The sequence below is a fragment of the Labrus mixtus genome, chromosome 5, assembly GCF_963584025.1.
Source record: "Labrus mixtus chromosome 5, fLabMix1.1, whole genome shotgun sequence".
NCBI lineage: Eukaryota > Metazoa > Chordata > Actinopteri > Labriformes > Labridae > Labrus > Labrus mixtus.
Window position 1 is genome coordinate 27869298 of NC_083616.1, and position 23266 is coordinate 27892563.

General features: G+C 41.9%; 1 protein-coding gene across 1 annotated transcript; it reads left to right on the forward strand.

The window, feature by feature from the left end:
* Positions 1–527: 527 nt before the first annotated feature.
* Positions 528–22884, forward strand: mfsd14bb (major facilitator superfamily domain containing 14Bb). Its single transcript, XM_061039145.1, has 12 exons — positions 528–761; positions 3929–4015; positions 7367–7429; positions 8366–8493; positions 11962–12076; positions 15091–15309; positions 16547–16660; positions 17223–17294; positions 17420–17532; positions 17629–17726; positions 18288–18430; positions 18980–22884. Exons 1-12 carry the CDS (start codon positions 702–704, stop codon positions 19205–19207), a joined length of 1440 nt encoding a protein of 479 aa, XP_060895128.1. The 5' UTR covers positions 528–701; the 3' UTR covers positions 19208–22884.
* The last annotated feature ends 382 nt before the right edge of the window (positions 22885–23266 follow it).

The following is a 23266-nucleotide window of genomic DNA, read 5'->3' on the forward strand; positions in this document are numbered from 1 at the left end:
CACTGTGTGATGTTGACCTGCTTCTCTTTAAAACGGAGTTGTAACAGCGGAATCATTTAAGCGCGAGCAATATTTGTCATTAGCCGTATTTTGCCATTTTAAACTTGACGACAGCGTACATTTATCATGCTAATAAAAAGACCCTCTGCATTGTAGTGTGAGCGGCGGCACAGCAGGTGGCGCGCTCTCTTTAACGCCAGTTAACCGATAAAGTGTGAGCAGATCTGGAGTCAGATTTGTCAGCCTTCACTTATATAACGGAGAATCGAACCTGTATAAGAGCTGATCTGGGAGCAGCCAACGTTCCACGGTGACACACGTTGGAGGAGGCACCGCGCGCTGTAGAAAACGCGTTCGTTTTTAAGTCAACGTAATTTCACGAGGGCGGGGTTTATCGCATTCCAACGACAGAGCATTGCCAAACGACCGTGCCCGCCCACTCGGGGGATTCGGGTCCATAAAACGAACCGACAAGCTGTAAACTTACAATCAGAGCGGAGGAATTTTGGTCGAAAACCCCCCCAAGCCAAGCCCCCTTTCACAGTTTACCTCTCCGTCGACTTCGGTGGTAACTCCGTGGTGGTAGTGCAGAAACGTACTTCTAATCCACGCCGCGTTGCACCCTGGAAGTGTCAGGAAAACCTCAGGAGGATGCCGAGTTTTTCCGACTTGATGTGAAAACCGCTCCGGCAAGATGTGAGATGAACCGGGAGAAAGCAGCGACCGCCGGGGCCAGCGACATCATGTTGGTCCGTAGCTCGGTAAGAACAAGTGTCGCTAGCTTGGCTCGTTAGCACAGTCGGCTTTATGTTTGTTTGTTTGTTTGCACGGGCACGAATAAAGCTGGTCGATTGACACCTTCAGGAATGAGACGAACCAGCTGTTTCATAACAATACAGATGACATTTTGAAATGTTAGTCGTTGCTATCCGCAGATTTAACAGTATTTTAGCTCCACTAGCTAAACCCGTTAGCTTCAATGTATGGTAGCCTCGGCCGTTAATTCAACCGTTTAAACCAGTTAACTTAAACCGTCGCTAGGTTACCTGTGAACCTTCTGACGTCATATAAACATTTATCACTGTAACCTGCTGAAAGTTAGGTTCTTGAATCTTACCTAAAGACAGGTAGTTCTCACTTGAAATGAAACTAACTTCTGTCCACCTTCATCAGAAAACATATTCATGTGTTACACTCAATACTCTTCCAGTCAGTTTGTTATTTTGTAAATAATTCTGTTTATTAAACAAAAACTAGTACAGGAAGGACTTGACCTCTCGGATCTGTGAGTGAAGTTTATGAACACCTTTGTGGCCTGTAGTCTCTGTTAACAGTGACATCAGGGTCAGGGTTCAAAAGGTTAGATCAGCATCTGCACATTGTGTTTTACTCAACAATACATTCATGTTATCTGAGACATGTCCCTATTCATATTTTTCACCCTTGCCACAAAAGGTTGAACAGGAATACTCCTCAATGTGTTGGTGTAGTTTTCTTCAATCAACCTGTCAGAGACCCAGCATTAGTCCAGCATTAGTCCAACATTAGTCCAGCATTAACAAAGTTACAAAGCTCATTTTTAACAGGCCGAAACCTCGAGCAGACCCAGACTCGTGTTGAACAGCCATCTGCCATGACTGTGTTGGGCTTGGAGAAGGGGACATGGGGTTAAAGTAAGATTTACTTTATTGATCCCACAAGGGGAAATTCTGTTTTTACACTCTGTAGTCATGCAACACACACAGGCTGAAATACACACACATGCACAAACAGGATCAGGAAGCGATCTGGCACCTCTCCAGCTACCAGACCGACTTCCACCGGGACTTGAACCGGCGACCCTCCGGTTCCCAACCCAAGTCCCTACAGACTGAGCTACTGCCGCCCCAAAGTACCAAACAGTCAGCTCATTTCCTCCTTTCCTCTGTCATTTGTTAGTTTTGCATTGAAACCCTGCCATTGAGTGTAATACATGTTAATATGACATTTTGATCCGAAGCTCTTTAACAGTGCAGCATTGTCTTCTGAACACTTTACTGTAGTGTGTAAGCTGTATAGTTATGATTGTAGGCCATTAACCCCTCGATGAAGGCGTCGTGCACATGATGGTAAATATGTCTACAGTAAGAATCTCTTTCAACTAGCTGTGGGAAATTGTTTCCGTTTCATTTCAGTCATCTAGGCCTCCAGTTCTGTTTTGACTTCCTGTGCAAAAACTAGGCATGGAAACACTTTTATATACTGCTAACTGACTCTGCTTCAGTGGAAACAAAAGCAACCACAACCTTTAGAAGCCAGAAATCTATGTGCAGAATAATTTGGACAAGTAAGGGATACAGTAGTGTCAGGCGGATTGTTCTGTAGTCAAAGTTTGAAGTTTCAAGTTTTTCAAGTTTGAATAGTTCAGATGTTCCAGTGGAGGGTTTCACAACAAACGGACATGTAGGATTGAAATCAGAGATTCTTAACTGGCTCTTCAGTGACCCGGAGGTGTTTAGGTGTTTTTTTTCAAACCACCTCCATCAGACTGTTCTGAGAGCTGCTCTGGTTTAGTACACTCTTTGTTGGACAGTCAGTTTACTTTTTTAATGAGCCATAAACTGAGATTATCATCATTCAGCATCTTCACTCACAGCTGTAAAAGTGTCTGACTTGATTTGTGATAAGAAACTAATGTGCAAGTCATAGTACCACTACTTCTTCCATTACTGTGTGGAAATCACTGAGTGGATACATGAAGACTAAAACAAAGTACTGTCGAATAGTAAAACTGGATCAATTCATGACACGGGCGTAGCCGTCGGACATGTTTGAAGTTATTCTGTCATCATAGCAACAACAGATAAGGGTTTTTTTATGTGTTCAAATTTGTGACGTTATGACTCTCCACAAACATCCTGAATGTGGCCGAGGTTGATAAAAATGTTCAGTACTTCTCGATGCCATGTGTTTTTAAACGATAGTCTTAGTTCTTGTCGTGATGGATGGTATCAAAATGTACCGAGGCTTAAAAAAAAAACTCCAGATATTCGGTTTCATTTTAACTCAAAGCTGCTGGGAGAGAAACATAGAGATAGGTCTTTAACTTGTTTTTGAGGACAATGGAGGACAACATCTAAATTGTACAAAAGCATTGGCAACCATGTGCAGGAGTTTGTTCACAATTTCTGGTTATTGTAAAAGAAGTTGTAGTTATGGTGCATAGGACTTCTTTTTGTTGCTGTGTTATTAAACATTTTTTTTAAAGGGATTTGTTCGATCAAGGTTTTTCATGTCTACTGTGTATTCATGTTGTAGTTATTCATAGTTTGAAATGTGTAGTGATTTAATATTTATTCATTAATTTAGTTAGATTTTGTTTTGTTAAAGGATATGGCCGAGTAAGTCTGATGACTTTAGTGTTGTTTTTATCCAAATTGAGTTCCTATAAATGCTTCTGTTATCTTGAGGATATCTGACGTCTTGGACACATCAGAATTTGCATATATGGGCAGGATGGGTTCACGCTTATTTACCAGAGACTGCAGACGCCATCATCCTTTGTTTGCTTACAAAATATGATCAAATAAACACCAAGCAGTGTCGTACTTTGTACCTGTTGTACCTTGACAACAGAGTTTAACATTCTGTGTAAGGTTTGCTTTCGGTGAGCCTTATGTGCTGTTTGTTGACATTTTATCTGCTGGTCTGAGGACACTGTTACCCTGCACATGGTACAACACCACAGTATACTGTAGAAACTTTGCACTCTGCTGAATAACACAGCCGAGACGTTGAGTGTGTTATTAATGCACGAGTGTAAGCATGCAGTCATCATGTCAGACTGCACTGCTGGTCGGAGATGTACCAGGAAACCACTTTTGAACAGGAAGTGAGGTACTTTCCCGCAGATGAATACTTAATGTTTCTGACTCTCTTCTCCCCCCAGCGCGGCCGAGCCAGAGTGACTCATGCGGTGGTGGTGATCTTCCTGGAGTTCTTCGCATGGGGGCTGCTGACCACGCCCATGCTGACTGTGAGTAAACACACACGACCATCAGCATCAACACACCAGGGTCGTCAAAATGTACTTCTCTTCATGCTGATACCACGTGTTCTAAAGATATACAATCTTTGGTACTTTAATAATCGATAGTATTGAAAAAGTACAGAAGCTTTAAAGAAAACTACAGATCGTCAGTTGTTCTTTAACTCAAAGAGAGAGAGACAACTGATGACACGGTACAGAAATGTTGACACAAAACCTGCTTCAAGTGAAAGACATACAAAAATGTCAAAACATTGCAAACGTATTTGTGCAATTTCGACAGCGTGCAGGAGTTTGCCTGCAAGTCATAATTCCCCCAATATTTAGGGCCTGGGACCCTTTTTGTTGTTGTTGCCCAGTATGGAAACAGGTATTGATTTCTTATGATTTATGTGTTAACTTTTTAACAATCGGATATTCAGAGTCTTCAGCATTCCTCAGTCCTCGCTTATTAAAGGATCAATTCAAGTGTTTCTTTATTCAGTGCTCACATGCTGTTTTCAACATTAAGCATTTTGGTTAATCTGTCTGACTTCTTAAGATATCACGCGGCTTCAGCGGTCTGAATAAATCAAAGTAAGTTTATCTCTAAAATAAAAGTCTTTGTGATGTCACTGTGAGTGCCAAACCTCAGAAGACAGAAATTGACTTTAGTTTAACAACGTTTAAATATTAAAACTAAAGGAGCCTCATTTGACTTTTTAAACCTTTATGGGATCTCTCATTTAGGATTTCCAGTTAGAACAGTAGAAACGAGATTGTAAACAACGACTTGTTCAATGCACACATGGTCCTTTGTGAGTTGCTTTGAGACAAATGTGAATGTATCCTGATAACCAGGAGACAGGATGGTGGAGGACAATACCAGCCTTTGAAATAGAATCAACAACCCTCTGTTACATTTTCTATCATAAAACAGGGAAATATAATCTGATTATGTTGTATTAATACATCGTGAGCCGAGGACTTTAAATCTATCACATGCAGTGGACCAGTGGAAAAACAGCCTCAGAGAAATTAAAGATCAACATGAGACATATGAGAGGTTTTTTTTGTAGAGGAAAACCTTCAAACTCCTTATGAGAATCTGCAATTCATGTCACCTGTAGGACATTGAGATTTAAGGCAGACACAAGGAAGATGAGGCTGAATGGTCCCCCCCTCCCATGTGTATTTTCTCTGTATTATGACTTCTATGTGGAGGGGGAAACTGTAAAATACAGACGAAAAGAAATGTAAACATTCAGGAAGGCTAATATTTGAACAGATCTGTGATATTTGAGGTTTAACAGACAGAGGATTGTAAAACTTTAACACTCAGTCAGGAAACTCTGGAAAGTGGGGCGGCTGTGGCTCAGTGGTAGAGTCGGTCGTCTCGCAACCGAATGTTTGGGGGTTCGATCCCCAGCTCCTGAGGCCACATGTTCGATGTGTCCTTGGGCAAGACACTCAACCCCAAGTTGCTCCCGCTGCAGTGTGTGAATGTGTATGAATGGATTAGTTACTACTCGTGGATAAATGATAAACCTCTACCATCAGGGTGTGAATGTGTCGGTGTGACCTGCGGTGTAAAAGCTTCTTTCAGTACTCAGAAGACGAGAAAGCGTTATCCAACCTCAAGTCCATTTCCCATCACAGTCTAGATATAATAGTTTGATTCTCAGCGTTAACTGTTGACGTCACGATGTCACTCAGCAGGAATGTGGCCTTGCAAATATTTGAACGGCCCATGTCAGAGGTGTGTTCAGTACAGGATGTTCAGATAGGTATGCTCCTACATTCAGCACCATGTGAGCTAAATAATTACTGTCAAATAATCTGTGTGTGTCTGCCATTGCACACATGGAACTTAAACACTGAAGTCCATGTTTCACCTGGATAGTTTTGGAATGAAACCAGTCTAGCCGCTGTAATTATTAGATAACCTCGTATAATAAGACAGGTTAACAAACTCATGAAGAGCTGCTGAAAGACAAACACATGAGAAAGCATTCAGAGCAACTGTTATGAGCTTTATGGCTCCATGGGGAGTTAAAAGCAAAGTGCACCATGACCGTGTCGTTTACTGCATTGTTCTGTGGAGATATATTACAAACATGTCATTAAAAAGACTCCCCAGTGTTAAGCAGCAGGAGGAGGAAAAACAACTCGAAGACAAGTCCTCCCTGCGTTATTCAGACAGCCTGTCACTGCAGCTTCAGATCATGCCAGAATAAAAACAAATGCTTGGTTTGTACATTAGTTTTGTTAGCCGGTATTTTAATGCCTTAAAAAAAATAGGATTTATGTCCCATGTTTATATTTTTTTTAAAAAGGCAAAAAATGTATTTCCTCCAACAAAAAAATGTCCCTCCTCTTTCTGAAACGTGCAGAACCCTGATCCCAAACGAAGCGTCATATATGTGTTTTTATTATTTATATTTTTAAAGATAGATTTTGGGCCTTTTTATGCCTTTACTTTAGAGACACGATTGATAGAGTCAGAATCAGAGAGGGGGGGGGGGGGGGTGATGTGCGGGAAAGGAGCCACAGGTCGGATTCAAACCCGGGCCGCCCCAGAGCGTCTTATTTAATTGTACATTTTGTATAGCGCCTCACCGTGAGCTGATGACGTCATTAGCTGAAGGATGGAACATTTTCTTGTTGTTTGACATTTTTCTGCCCGATGGATAGATGGATGGATGGATAGATAGATAGACAGACACTTGATCCCGAGGGAAATTCAAAGCTTCCAGTAGCAGGTTGCAAAGACGTACATGACATGAAACATTTGTTACAAATTAACCACAAAACCGACAATGACAAATTGACTAAAGCCTTTTTTTGGCCTTTGAGCTGCAGCCTCCTCCGGATATGCATTCAGTTTTTGTGCTAAGCTAGGCTAAACATCCTATTTCAAGACAGAAAATTAACCAGAGTTTTCAAAAAAACATCTAAGTACTCTTACCTGAAGTCTATGAATGTATTTTGAGAACAAATACATAAATGGATCTTTAACTGAGCGATGTGATGGTAAAGTCATGACTCCAGTTTGTCCTTGAGCAGCTGAAATCTGCAGAGTGCTGCTGCATCAGGCTGTTTCATTGGAACAAAGGAGACACAGTATGGGTTACAAGCGGACAAAGGACATGATCAATAATGCTTCCTTTGCTTCATTTTCTTTCATTCACACAGCTCTCTCTCTCTCTGATGCCCTTTAACACAGTCTCACTCTCAGTGAAGTGTTTATGAAAACATTGAACATGTATGAAGGTTACAGACAGTTAAGTGATTCCTATTACATTATATAAACGTTGTTTTCAGGAGATATTAACAGCACACCTTGTGTTGTTGTTTCAGGTCCTCCATGAGACGTTCCCTCAGCACACCTTCCTGATGAACGGCCTGGTTCAGGGCGTGAAGGTAAGGCCTCCGGCACATAGAACACTTACTCATTTATATAAAAAATATAAAAAGACAAAGCACTGGTGAGAGGGCTGGAGGATGGAAGAGAGATGGATGTAGCTGAAACCCAGTCACCCAGACAATGATACATTATAAAGATATGCTATTAATAGAGTCCAGCAAAGGTATGCCAAGTTAGACCTCCTCTCCTGATTCTGATACCTGAACTCAATATGACTTCAGATACACTGAGCGGATCTGAAGGCAGAACTCTCTTTAGACAAACTCCTGAACATTTCTAGAGAATTTTAGGATTACTGCCCCTGACATCTCCTGATCAGGTTGTTCACACATGCACCTTACAGGGGGAGACTATCCCTGTCGCATGGGGGGGGTCTCCTGAGGCAAGACATAACATAAAAAGAACGACCGGGGGGGTGGCGGAGGAAGCAACAGACTCCGCCATACAACACTATAATGAGAATATTTGTCTTTATATCAATACTAAGTGTAGTTCAACAGAATCACAACATGAGCTAAAGAGAGGAGAAGAGAAAAGATAATGCAGCAGGTTGATTACGTGCACGTTGTTTATCAAACACACAGCTCACTGAATATTAGGCCTGCCCCTACTAAGGATCTACATAGTCAACATGAATTGTCAGTTTTTGCTCATCATCAACTGATCATCAAATCTATTTATTATTTTTTGCACTCATTGATCCATATTCGTTATGCAACATAACAGATTAACCACAAACATGTCAATATCATATACTGACTCAAGTCAAACTTTTCAAAGCATTTGATCAAACCAGCCTCACATCTGCAGACTAGCCTAGAATCTCTCCACCTCAAACTCTCTCTCCCCCTCAGACTCTCTCCCCCTTACTTCTTCATCTAAACATCGTCTGAGTTCATCATCCTCCACATCTGCTCTGTGTTCCTGTTCAGGGCTTTCTGTCGTTTCTGTCGGCTCCTCTGATTGGTGCTCTGTCAGATATCTGGGGCAGGAAGTCCTTCCTCCTCATGACGGTCTTCTTCACCTGCGCCCCCATCCCCTTCATGAGGATCAGCCCGTGGTGAGTCACAGTGTGTGCTGTTTGTGTGTGTGATGGTTGATGTCTCTTACTGCAAAAGAACTTCATGCTTTGGAGACTTCGGAGACTGTGATGTAACAGGCTGCAAAAGATTGCAGATGTGTCGGCATGTCTTTACTTTTATGACATTTAATATTTCGTTTTTGGTTTCTATATTGATCGATTTCTATTCAAATGACCACATGATCTTACAAACGGATGCTTGCAGATAAAACTAGGGATGGGTCTTTTTTCCAGAATTTAAAATGTGAACTAGGTGATGGAACTATCTCAGTTTGATGTAGAGAAATTGAGGATGCTTATAAAATGAAGTTTGTGAAAGTTTTGTTTCCAGTGAGCAGGTGTGTTTATATCATGCTGCATACAAGTGGCCGTTAGCTGCTAATAAACAACATAACTATGCTGCTTGGGATTAAGCATTAACAGGTTCTGTGAGCTGTGGCTCAGTGGCAGAGTTGTGTGCTTGCACAAGACACTTAACCCTAAATTGCTCCCGCTGCTTCGTCAGCGTCATGTGAATGTGTATGAATGGATTATTTAATACTGATGTTCACTTTACATATCAGCCTCTGCCATCAGTGTGTGAATGTGTAGGTGTGACATGAGGTGTAAAAGCACTTTGAGTAGTCAGAAGACTAGAAAAGAGCTTTGACAAGCTGAAGTCCATTTACCATTTATAAAGTCCCTGCTTGCTTCTGTAATGATCTAATTGTATAATCAGGACGTTGTCATGTTTCCTTGCTGCTCTGAGTGATCTCAGTCTGCAGCAGCACAACCTCTCCTTCTCTCTTTCTGTCTTCTCTTCTGTCACTCTCTCCTTTTACACCTGGACAGCTGAGGTTGACTTTCTTTGTTAGAGGGATGATTGGTGGCTCTGTCGCTATGAAACCATCTCATGGTTCTATTCATCATAAGCCAAGATAGCATTACAAGCAGAATTGGGTCAGTTCTTTACTGCATAGATTGTGTTTCCTTACAGTAGCTGTAGCAGAAATCAGTCAGATTCTGCAGTCTTCTCTTTATGTGTAAAGCTGCTTAAACCAATGACGTTTTAAAAAACAGCACTTTTATATTATTTAGGCTTTTAAACTTAATTTTTCTATAATTGTTTTGTACTTATGCCAATCACATGTCTGATGATTGTTATTCAGAGCACTGGCACGATCTCTCCGAGCTGGCTGCTATGAGGAGGCTCTGCTGCAGCTTTTTGGAGTTTAAACCGTCACATGATGTTCATGTGAGCGGACGAGCATCAGCATGAAGGCTGCAGAGCAGAGAGCAGGAAACAGGCACAGCATTGAAACACACTTTGCTCTCCTGCTGCTCTCACACACTGCAGCTCCACTGTACAGTGTTCACATGTTCCTAATGTAGAGGGGTCGCTCTGTGTTTGTCATAACAGAACTTCATGGAAACATGAGCAGACGTGTCACACATCAATGTTTTTCCATCCAACACTGGATTACAAAGAGACAGAACAGTGTAGGTAGAACAGCTCAGCCTTTAAAAATGTACCTTAGTGTGTTCTCAATCAGTGAATGTGCCCTCAGTTTAAGTATCTCTAGTCTTGGTAGAAGAGGTTGTAGAGGAGCGTATGGTTTGAAACAGTTCACAAGGTCAGTCACATGATTTGTGATTTACATTTCAAAGCCCTGAAGTCAGAAAAAAAGTGTTGATCTGCTTACATAAGTGGAGTTTGGATGCTACAGAATCTCTTCGGAAACTTTATTTTGACACTTAACTTAAAGCAGCTTTACAGTGACAGATGAAACTCCTGATTCTGTCATTTAATCATCTGCATTAAAATAGAATAAAAACAGTAAACAAAAATGACCTTTACAGTATCAGAGAGCAGGAGACATTTCTCCTGTAAAGAATCCACAAGTTTGAAATGAGAGAATGTGGTTCTGTTCTTGGTCTCACACTAATAAAGCAGAGAGTCTAAAACCATCAAAGACTCAGTGTTTTTGATTAAACAATGAAGGAATTATTGGTCAAAACGGTTATGAATAATACTCTTTAATTTGACTTGACTTTTCCAGCTCTAAGTTAAAGTTATTTAGCTCATAATAGAGAACAAAGCAGGAATGAAACATATGTGTCACAGAGCAGAAAGCCCGTCACTAAACAAGGTGAACACCTCTAAGCACAAAGAAGGACTCTGTGAGTGTGGGGGAAGGTTTGAAGAGAAAATATAAATACATCAACAAGACATGTTGTCAACCTGAAAGAGCATGCTTAGAATAAAACATGCAACATCATAGCATGCTTGTTGTTTTTCTGTTTTATTCTGAGATGGATACAGATGCAGATCTCACTGTTCTGATTGCCACATTTTTTTTAAACAAGTTTTTTTTATTAAGTGTGATGTTTATAGTACTGAAATATAAAAGTTGTAAGAGTGAATCTTCCTTAAAGCTCCTGTAAGGAACATTTGGTTTTTCTAGCAATGTTGCCTTTATTCTAAGATTAAGATTTACCGCAAGGGGAAATGTCTGTTTTTACACTCTGTTAACCATGCAACACACAGATGCACAAACAAGATCCTATGAACATGCACTAATGGAGAGATGTCAGAGTGACAGAGCTGCCCACAGCGGACGCTCCTGAGCTGGTGGTGGGTAGGGGGTTTGGTGCCTTGCTCAAGGGCACCTCGGCAGTGCTCAGGAAGTGATCTGGCACCTCTCCAGCTATCAGACCAACTTACATCCTTTATTTTACAATCCAATGTTTCACTTACTCAGACCCTGTGCCGTGAAAATGTAAACACGATTGTTTCTTTAGGCCATTAAACACTTAGTCTTCCAACAACAGCAGATCAGACATTAAAAATAACCACAGAGAATTTGGTCTTTGTGCTGATGGCCTAGTTTGATATTTCCAGGTTGTCAAGATGCATCTCTTTTCATTTCAGTCTGTGTTAGAAGCTAGAAACTCCCACAGGAAAATTAAACCAAAAGCTGTTTTTCACATAGGTACTCTTCTCCTGACCTGGCTGTTCACACATGCACCTCACAGCAGGGGGCTTTTCCTGTCAGACAGAATCACAATATGAACTACAGAGTGAAGAAGAACATACTGGAGAACAGGAAACATAACGCAGCAGGTTCATTATGTCTACAGAGACGGAACCCGTCGCGTGAGGAGTAGTCTATGGTCCTGCAACGATCGCAAAAAATGTACATCACCACCCACTCCTGCTCACTCTAGGTGAATTCTCCTGATTATATCCTGCTGCGTTCTCACATCAGCTCAGTCAGACTTTCTTCAGAAACATATTAGGAGGCTGGCAGGAGAAACTCCAGGTGAAGTCTGAGTTTTTCAGGAGTTTTGTGCGTGTGTGAACATTTCATTGAATTTGAACACCATATGTTATCACCACGTTTTGACCCAGAGCTCAGCCCTTTTGTGTTGTATTTCTGATCTGGTGTTTCCTGTCTGTGTGTGCAGGTGGTATTTCGCTCTGATCTCAGTCTCAGGGATTTTCGCTGTGACCTTCTCGGTGATCTTCGCCTACGTCGCCGACATAACAGAGGAGCATGAGAGGAGCACAGCCTACGGACTGGTAACTATAATACTGTTCATTCATAAATACAGGACGTGAGTTCAGCTTTCAAAGAGAAACAAAAGACATTGAAATTAGCTCTCAACAGGACTGAATGTGATATGATGATGTCATCCATGAGGCAGCCCTGCAGACCACATACTAACTGTAGAAGAAGATTGTTCATTAAAGGGGCCATGCTCTCTGCTCTCAGAGACGCTGGATGGAGTTTCCGTCCATTATGGCAGTCTTCAGTGAACCAGGGTCACAGCCAGGACAGGATGTTCATGTACAGATGGACTCTTTGAGCTGCCTGAGTGCTTTATGTTGACCTGTGGAGTCCAAACTGATTTATTAGATCAGAGCTGCTGCAGTGCATTCTGGTCTGTTTTCTCAACGTGTGAGAGTTTGACTTTTTTTTTCTGTGTAAAGTAAGGTTGTAAAAATGTTCAATGCTTGACACTTTTAGATACCAAGTGTCTTAAAACCACACAATCTCTGTTATTTTAATGATGGAAAGTACCAAAGCTTTAAAAAGACAAACTCTAGATAACATATTGGTGCAATTCAGACAGTGTGCAGGAGTTTGCATGCAATTTATTTAGTAATAAATAACAAGAATTACCCTATATTGGAGGACTAGGACTTCAGATTTTGTTGGTTTGGTATCTTATCTGGTAACAGGTTATCTGTATCGTTTAATTTGTATTAGTATCATGCCAACTCTCGTATAAAGGTGTCTTTGTCTCTTTGACTCTGACTGACACCCAAGGAAGACTGTGTGACTTTTTGATCCAGTAGATGTCATCTTTGAGCACCAGCATGAAACCAAAACAAACTGCTGTGTGGTCACTCCTCCACTATTCTGAAGCCTCCGCTCTCCTGCAGCGACACACCTCCAACCCCTCTCCCTTCGCATTCACACGAAGGAGTTTTGCGCAAGTAGCAAACAAAGTTGTCCTTTTCTGGAGCTGCAATCACCTGTGTCCTGCATTGTTTTGTTAGCAGGTTAATGTTAGTAGGTTAATGTTAGCACACTTTAGTTAGCTCGTAGCTTCATGTTATATAAATTAACAGGGGAATGACCATGTTCTGAAACAGACATCCAAATCAGCACTAGAGTATGCTCTTCTCTCTAGTTCTTGACTAAAACAGCTTTTATATTCAAGGGGAGGAGCCAGCCGTCCCGTCCATGTAAACACGGCTCTCACAACAACACAGCCAGCGGGACTCAAGCTTCTCACTCATTCACGAGAGCAACCCATCCGGGTACTTTGCCCAAACGATGCCGGCCCCGCCCCTTTCTGGGTGAAATCATTCCATCTGAATGAATGGCGATTAATGGACAAGTTGGGGTCATTACCGATTTAAAGTCTTAAAAAACGAAAACCGTACTTTAAAACGGCAAGTATGAGCCTAAATCTGATGAGCAGTGATGTAAACATTTAAAATATGACATTTCTGAACTGAGATCGGCATCATAACGGTATAAAATTAATTAGTCTGTTCAATCTCTCTCCATCAAACTGCTCAAACGAGTCATCAGAGGAGTCATAAACTGACTTTAAACACCTGATGAGTAATTATTAACCGTGTTACCCGAGAGGGATCTTTATTTTTAAATAATACATTAGTGAATGAATGTGTGAAGAATCTGTTAAGACTTCTCTTCTGTCACGGAGCGATCGCTGCCTTAAAGCTAGCAGGAACATGACAGCGGTCCCACAATTTACCACTTTAATCCTCTCTAGTTTCAGTCCAAACACACAGAGCTCTTCTTTTACCCTCCTTTGTCATTTGTAAATGAAAACCCGATACTAAATTGTGTTTTTAAAATAGTTTGAAGTACATAAAGCTTCGCAATCGCATTTAATCGCACTGCTACCAGTGTTTTCTAATCTACCGCCGATACATTCTCAGGGCTGGTTTTCACCCAAACGGGGGCGTGGTCACTCTGGCGAGCCGGAAGTGACGTTCGACTGCTCTTATGAATTGTAGACAGTCATGACTCAGAGAGACATTTACACAGGATAGACTGCATTTCTGCTGTATTTCTGTGTAAAATGTTGCACATTCTTCCTTTAATGCCTGATTGATGACCACACACACACACACACACACACACACACACACACACACACATATACATTTAGTGCTGCTATGTTTTGCTAATCTGCGTTGTTTAGCAAAACATACAAAACAACAGGCACACATGTCATGTGAATGCAACGTGTGACCACCAAAAGCTTCACATTGTTTAATAAACAAAGAGAATTAAAAAAAGAAGCCGAGCTGCTTTGAGTTAATACATTAATACACTTTATGAAAACACAGTTAAGAGTACAGACACAGATCAGCTGTTCACCAGGCACTAAACACATTTCTCACCAAAGCTGCTGATCAAATCAAAAGCTTTTAGTTTAAATCCTGTTTATTGACGAAGCGGTAATAAAACATTCAATATAAGATATGAAGAAAACAACAAGCAGAAAGAGGGCAACAATGACGGGGTTCAAAACGATCCTCTCATCTCTCACCCCTTCACTTCACTCTGAACAGAGTTATCAGTGCCATTTATTTAACTGTTATTGAGTTTGAACCTTCAATATATTGAAGAGGGGGATGCAAAATCTTGTTCAAGTCCTTCAGTTTATTTGATACTGACAGTTGAATTCACTCTGAAGTGACTTTTTCTACCAGCTAAAATTTAACAGATGAGGCTTCTAATTTAAAATCAGTGTTTGGGTTGGTAGTTGTTGTTAACATTTACTTAGCCAGGGAAATGATCAGACACTCCTAACAGGGATCAGGGTTCAATAAGTCACACCGGTATATAAGACGCAGTCTGTTTTGAGGGGTTTACCGAAGAGAGAAAAGGTTTCAACTGTCTACCTGAGTGATGATATTTCTATTGTGTTCAGCAAATCTTTCTGCACCAGATGTTTCTTGATTCTTTTCCCCTGACAGTTTCCACAACTTTCAAACCACACAGGTTTGATGTAAAGTTTAATTGTTCTTTTTTGTGTGTTTTTAAGGTCTCTGCCACTTTCGCAGCCAGCCTGGTGACGAGCCCCGCCATCGGTGACTTCCTGTCTGCCAAGTATGGCGACAGCCTGGTGGTCTTGGTTGCCACGGTGGTCGCAGTGGCGGACATCGCCTTTGTGTTCTTTGTCGTCCCAGAGTCGCTGCCGGACAAGATGAGGCTGACGTCCTGGGGCTTCCCTATCTCCTGGGAGCAGGCGGACCCCTTCGCTGTGAGTTCACTAAAGTCAAGCAGTACAGTGTGACAGCACGAGGTCAGAGGTCACAAGTTGTTTGTTTTGAGATGACCTCATCACACAGCAGGTCAAAGGAGGATCAGCTCCAGCGGGAAGACATGTCATATTTTTATCTGACCACTTCTTGTTGATATTTGGCCTTGACCTGTTATGATACTTCTCATTCTTATGTTAGCACTTCATACAGCTTCAACTGTACGTAAGGAGCAGACACGGCCTTGTGCCTTCGCTGATTGGTTTGTGAACCACTGATTTTAGGTTGGCGTTGCTGCTGTCGCTATCTAAGTATGACCGTGACCGTGTTTGTGCCAGAGGGTGGAGCTGGAATGTAGCAAATGGGTTAGCAAAACTAAGATAACAGTTAGTGCTATTAAGGTGAATCTGCTGAAATGGTGAGCAAATTACAGGCCTAAAAAACAGATAGAAGACCAGCTGATTACTTTGAGTGTCTTTAAGTTTAAACACAGAACCGTCTTTACAGCCACAACAGATGAATACTGTTTTATTATCTATTTAACAAGAATTCAACAACAGTAATCTAATTAGAGAAATGTTTACTATGGTTATCAATTCAGAGAGAAGTTGTGTCTATTCTCATAGACTTTGATACAGTTCAACTTGTAACCAATGGAGGAGCCCCCTGCTGGCTACAAGAAATAATGCAGATTTGTTACACTGATCAGACCGCCAAGCTCCGCCCACTCCTGGTAAACAGGCAATGATCAATATCCATATTCTGAAACGATGGATATGTTTTATTACAGGAGAGATGAAGATGTTTTATGTAGTTGTAGCTCTTCTTTTTAAAAAACCCAGAGATCATCTATGATAATTCTGTTATTGTTATAAATATTCTTTCTGTTACACAGACCTCGGCCATGTGAGCTGAGGACACAACAAGTGTAGAAAGTGTTGTAGATTAAATGTTGAGGCAGGGGAATAGATGAACCACGAGAGCACCAGAGGAGAAACACATTCTTTAGAGGAAATCAAAGTGGAAGTAAGAAAATAAAAATAGTTTAGTCGGTTGTTTGATATCGATATAAACTTAATTTGAGCTGGATTGAACAGCCTGGGATTCTGACAGGTGACAGGTTGATTGCCCTGATCTCTCATGTATTTAAACATGACTGCCAGATGTCAGCTGATCATTTGATTGATTGATTCTTTATAGATGAGTTTTATTGACCTCTGGTTGTTTCTGTGTGTTCAGTCTCTGCGTCGTGTGGGGAAAGACAGCACAGTGCTGCTGATCTGTGTCACAGTGTTCCTGTCCTACCTGCCAGAGGCCGGACAGTACTCCAGCTTCTTTCTCTACCTGAGACAGGTAACGCACACGCACACGCACACGCGCACACACACACACACACACACACACACACACACACAGAGTCAGGGGTTCTGGTGAACTTGGCACTGACACATTTATTTGATCATTTGAATCATTTATAAATCACTTAAGCCGTTTGTTGCACAGGCAGCACTCAAGACCACCACTGTTTTCACCTGCACTTATTGTTGCTAGGTTACGAAGGTTAACCTCCACGTCCCTTGGTAATGACCATGAAGTATGTTTTATATAGCGTCTTGTGCTTAATGTTTGCTTTTATTCAAGAAACTATCACAAAGGAAACATGAAAACAATGTCAATGAAAATCCTGGAATCAGCAGCATCTCTACAGCTGGAGAAGACGAGTCAGATTAGTGTCTCCTCCATCTTTGTTGTTGACGAAGCTGATAACAGAAGTCCCGCCCCGTCTTGATTTTGATTGATCGATTTTGATGAGGAAGAAGTGATATTGGCGAGCTTGACAGCGTCACTGTGAGCCCAAATTTGTCATGACATGAACTATGAACTTAAACATAAAACATTTTCCTCTGTGTCTCAGGTGATCGAGTTTTCACCTGCAGCCATCGCTGGCTTCATCGCCATGGTGGGAATCCTCTCTATAATCGCTCAGGTACAGAAATCCACCGGCTCACACCTGAACAATATGATTTCAAAAGTCACGAATTGAAGAGACAGTTTGGTTACATTTGTGGTTTTCTTCATGCACATCGCCTCCTCCCTGTCTCCCTGTCTCAGACTCTGTTCCTCAGTGTTTTAATGAGGACCATCGGTAATAAGAACACGGTTCTGATGGGTCTGAGCTTTCAGCTCTTCCAGCTGGTCTGGTACAGCTTCGGCTCTGAGCCGTGGTGAGTACTCCAGCTGTGTCTGTCATATTATTATTCAGAGTTTGTATTCTGCTCAACAGTCTCAAAGATAGAATTATGTATTTCTCTTTATTTCAGGATGATGTGGGCAGCAGGAACAGTAGCAGCCATGTCCTCCATCACATTCCCAGCAATCTCTGCTCTGGTGTCACACAGTGCAGCACCTGACCAGCAAGGTCCGTATACCTGTCTGTCTACCTATCTCCCTATCTTTCTACCCCTCACCCTGTCTGTCTATTCTTATGTCTGCATGTCTATCAGCCTGCTTGTTAACTTGTGTTTCTGCCTGTCTGTCTTCTTGTCTTGCAAGTTGTCTGTCTGCCTGTCTGATGTCCTCTCCACCCATACGTCTACCTGTCTGTCTGCCTGTCTACCTGTTTTTCTTCCTGTATGTCTACATACCCTTCCACCTGTCTGTCACCCTCCTGTCTCTATTTCTCCCTGTTTGTTAACCTGTGTGTCCTCTTGTGTGTCTGTTGTTGGATGACCTCTCCTCCTGTCTGTCTCTGGGCCTGTCTGTTTACCTGCCGGTCCTTCCACCTGTCCATATACCTGTCTGTCCTCTGAAGTCCTTTTGTCTCTCCACCTGATCTGTCTACCTGTCTGCAGTTAAAGTTATCATTAATCATGGGAGGAAGATGTCCTGTCTTTTACCTCCTCTTCTCGCGCGTCTAGAAGTTTTGGTTTCACGTTTGATCATTTCTTAACCTGGTGTGTGTGTGCGTGTGTTTCTTCAGGTGTGGCCCAGGGGATGATCACAGGTATCAGAGGTCTCTGTAACGGTTTGGGTCCGGCTCTCTACGGCTTCATCTTCTACGTCTTTCACGTGGAGCTGGATGACATGGAGCCAGTGTCAGGAGGCACCACACCGAAAACAGAGGTACACACACACACACACACACACACACACACACACACACAGCTTTAAGCTCCTGTCTGGTTTGGTTATTTTCAAATGTAATTTATGCAGACATTTCTCTCTCGTGTTGTGCCAGGTGTCTGATCCAATGTGAGTCATCTGTTAAAAAGAGATTTTTAAATAAAACGTTGGTTTAAGTTAAGTCTTTAGAAGTGTTCTGGCCTTTAATTCAGCAGCACCAGGTGTTAACGACAGGACCTGGATCAGACATCTTTGTTTGGTATATTTAAGACTTTTGTTCTCTGGCTCTGGGTCTAGTTCAGAAAGCTTTACAGGATTATTTAATCAAAACACAAACACAAAAGGAAGGGTCACAAAAAGGAAAGCTGCTCTCTTAAAGGGGCTATATGAAACTCTGACCCCTACCTTTTAAAATGGGTACTGCAGTCCAAATTCAAAACATTGGAAAAAGGGAGGAAGCACAAATGTTTGGATAAACTTTGGGGGGAAACAGCTTTTCCATTTGTTTTGGATGGATGTTACAATAAATATGTCCTTCTCTGTCTGTAGAAGCTGATGGTCCCTGGTCCTCCCTTCCTGTTCGGCGCATGCGCAGTCTTATTCGCTCTCCTCGTGGCCATCTTCATCCCAGACAACCACCAACTGGGCGACGTCAAGAACTGCTCCACCTGCAAATCCTCCTCCTCCATCTCACACACTCAGAGCGGCAGCCCTCTGGCCACGTCCACCAGCGACGCGGAGGACATCGAGCCGCTCCTGCAGGACAGCAGCCTGTGACTGACGAGCAGCTCGGCCAATCAGGCCTAAGCCTTGTCTGCTAGTCCCGCCCCCCTCAGAATAAACCGCCTTTTATTTTTTTATTTCTTCAAACCCTGATGAGATTAAAGAGTCAGGTAGGCGGCGATCACACTGACGAGCTTTATTTCCTCACATGATGGATTATTTGTAATCCCTTTGATAAAGTAACGTGCTCATTTATCAGCCAAGTGTTCCTCGATTTAGTTCTTACACATTTAAACTCAGACCAGTCTAAATTTGAGACTAAGCCTCAGTTTTAATCTCCTTGTCTTTTGTTGGTTCATTTCAGTTTTAGAGGTGGATTGTTGGTCCTCGTTCCTCTCTGTCACGCCCTCTGCTGGTGGCAGACACACAACACATTAACACACTGATTTATTCATGTAAGATAACATTGAGTCCAAAGGCTAGCATCATTGTTTCCACACGCATTACTACCTGTGGCAACTCTCACACCGTGTGTTTGGGCAGCTGTTACTCAGTCACTGCAAGAGTCCAAAAAACAAACTCAAAGCCTGAACTCTGTCTGGTCACGTCCTACAGCAACTCCTCGTCACCAGTGACGCCTTTTGGCACCAATACAAACCAGTTAGTTTGTATTTTAAGACCATTATTCACTTCTGAATAGAATGAAACTTGCTGAGATCTTTGGAGTTTCTTTAAATCTAGTTGCTGTTTAACTTTTGTGTAGCACATTTTTCTTGTAAGAAAATATTAAGTCGAGCATTTCACTTTTTTGAGGACGTTTTTTTCTGTATTTGTTTTTTTTTTCACGACAGCATAGGAAGACAGGAATCGGTGTGAGTTCATAGTTTTGACAGCTCTGACGTAAAAAAGTTGTTTTTTTTTGTTTTTTTTTTGAGCAGTTCAGAGTTTCGGTCAGTCTGTTTGCCACCTAAACACTCTGGAGTCAGTTCGCCTTGCCTCTGTGTGTATCAGCTTCACCTAACTCCACTCGTCTGATCTGCAGAGGTGAAGACATCCAGCGCTCCCCCTGCTGAACAGGAGCAGCAGTGTGGCGGCTGAGGTGTGTTGAATTCATCGCACAGCTGACTCAAAATATTCCCAAAGTCCAGGCTGCAGAAACCTTTCCGTCATGACGGACGCACTGAGAGGACGATGAGGTCAGAGCTGCTCTGGAGAGATGGGATTTAGAGTCCTGCAGAGGGCAGCGCGGTCGTTTTCTGTTGTTGCTGTTTATGTATAATCTCCACGACTGAGGTCAGATTTCTCCTGGATAACTGTTACTCTGGCAACAGTCGACATGGCCGTCACTCACACTGAGCATGTGCAGACCCTGACAGGCTGTGACATCATCCTGGTCTCCAGAGGAGGATGACCAAACGGCGTAAGACCAGAAACTCTTCTATATATGTTTAGGAAATAAATTAAACCAGTTTGAAGTGTGTTTAGGTTTTTAACTTTTGTGGAGCCGGACGGTGTCATGGAAGAGAAAAACATGTGCTGGATTTAAAAACCTCCTTCTCTTTACTGAATCTCATATAACGGGTTCTGACTTCTTTCCTCTTGTCTTATTTCCACTGGATGTCCTGACTCCATACATCTTCCTTTTTCTGTTTTCCATTGCCAATATTTTTCTCTTCACCCTGAAGTATCTGCTCTACCTGTTTGCCATGTCAGCTGAGGTGAAGTTTAATCACTGCAGACTGCTCAACCTGACAGAGACGTGTCGCTGTAATCATCCCTTAAACTGACACAGGACGTCCTGCACAATGAATGTGTCTAATGGAGTCCTCATGTTCCTCTGTTTGGTCTCTGATGTTGTATTGATGTCACAGCAGCTGTATTTACCTTCAGCCTAGAAATCTGCCTCCATTAAAATCCTGAAAAGTACCTGGTACCATGCCAAACAGAGCCAGGATATCACACAGTGGGAAGGAGAACTCAGTCAGACCAAAGCTTGAAGATGTGTGTGCACATCTGCTGTCTTCAAACTTTTAAAAGCAACTCTGACATCCTTCACTCCACTGTCCTGTCGAGTGAAGGATGTCAGAGCAACACCACGTTGTGTTAACAGTCAAAACCCTGAAGTGTGACGACATAACGCTGTATTACATCAGAGACATGGAGAGAGAATAAAAGTTACAAACCAGACAAAAGAGCTGTTAGAGTTTTTCAAAATCCTTCATGCTGATTTATTTTCCCTCCATGACACGCCCGGCTCCTCGCAGCAGATCACTCTCTGAGGATCAGATTTATCATCTGTTCTTCTCCTGTTTTTAAATACTTGAATTAGTAAAGCTTGTCGGCTCACTCCGAGCTGTTTGACCTGAAAGTGATCCTCCAATCACATATCAAACGCTCCCAGTTACTGATGATGTTTGTTTATGGATGTCGAGCCGTCTGTGCAATGAAAGCTTGATCCTCTTGTTGTCTTTAGATTTTTAAACCCTCAGAGTCAAAAGGTTGTTTAGAACCGGACCGTGCCATGTTTTTTATTTTCTGTTTCTCTATTTTGTACTTTGACCTTTTTGTTAAGAGATCAAGCGATGTCATTCCAAAACCAAAAACACACCTTTTCTCATTTAAAGCTGCGAACGCTGAAGTCACAATAACGAAGAGGCCGACACTTCTGTCCACGGTCAGATTAAATGTCTCCCTCCATGTTTGACAAACAGAATTGGCTGTTATTGATTTCTTTTTTAACATGACCTGAACACAGCATTGATATCGTCACGGCTACAAAAACACCTGAGAGTCCTGACGATGAGGAAGATGATGGTGTGTAGCTTCATGATGCCCGATCACGACTCTTCCTCACATTTTAACACGTCGTCGTTCAGATAACTAAAATCCAAACCCAACCCTCTGACTGAAGTCATTTTTAAAGATTTCTTTACAAACGCTTTCCGTCTGTTCATGAAACTTTCCCGACTCCACTGAGACTTGGTTCTGATCTCACGCTTCATATTTCTCTCCGCTGCTGATCGTACTTTCTTAAAGATGTCAAAAAACAGGAAGCTGGACCTACGGTATCTTTTTTATAGTCCGTCTGAAATCCTGCAGAGCTGTAACTCAATGTCCCAGAATCCACCAGTGTTAAGATCTACATCTTGTTTGTCTTTGTACGGCTGCTGATTACGCTCTGGTGTTTGTAAGATCCAGTTGTGGATCAGTAATCCGGTATGACTTGACTAACCGGAGACTTTTTAATTCAAGCTTTAAAACGTGATTATCGACCTTGTGCCCAGATGTTTTCATCCTCTCACCCTAAAACTCGCATTTAAATATGCTCTACTCACGCTCAAACTTAAACAGAAGTTTAATTAGTCAGGACTTTAATTTGGCGGTCTTATAGAGGAGGCGTCGTATATCTGAGTGTACAGTTTAAGTGAAGCAGGGAACGTTTGAGAGCGAGGGCAGGGTTTCAGGGGAAATCTACAAAGCTACACATGTCTCCATATTGCTAAATTTAAAGTTAAATCAAAAAAACAATTTTACTAAGAGACCAAAGCATGATTAGTACAAATATGGACACATCAAAGCTGAATGTAGTTCTCATTTTTAAACTACAAAGTCCTGAAAGCCGACTGTAACAATAAGGTTTTGCAGGCATCAAACTCAGAATGAATCCATATTAACTTAATACAACAAATGATACCAGTTTGAACATCTCATATGTTGTCTTTGTTGTCTTCGCTGACTAATCGTCAAAAAGCAGCTTCATTGATGTTTCACTCGGTGTCCAACTTTTCCCTCATCAGTGATGTAACCAGAAATATTTAGGAAGTTTCACTTGTGTTCATATTTAACCTGAACTTGATTTGACTGTTATTGGAAATCATGAGGTGGAGTGATTTTATCAACCTCGCCTCTTCAGTGGGACTTTTAAAGAAAACATGGCCGCCAGAGAATAAGTCAGCAGCTGTACTGACGACTGACGGAGAACAAAACGACTGAAGCTTTCTTGTTACTGAATATAAATCTTAAGTTTACTGATAAGACTTTGAGTTAGATTAATAATTGTTATATTAACTTATGCAGTCAATATTTAAAGATATACCCCCCCCCCCCCCCACC

Coding starts and splice junctions, on each gene's coding strand:
- mfsd14bb (XM_061039145.1), top strand. CDS start 702: ATGAACCGGGAGAAAGCAGCGACCGCCGGGGCCAGCGACATCATGTTG. Junction 762..3,928: donor TCATGTTGGTCCGTAGCTCG/GTAAGAACAAGT, acceptor TTCTCCCCCCAG/CGCGGCCGAGCCAGAGTGAC. Junction 4,016..7,366: donor TGACCACGCCCATGCTGACT/GTGAGTAAACAC, acceptor TTGTTGTTTCAG/GTCCTCCATGAGACGTTCCC.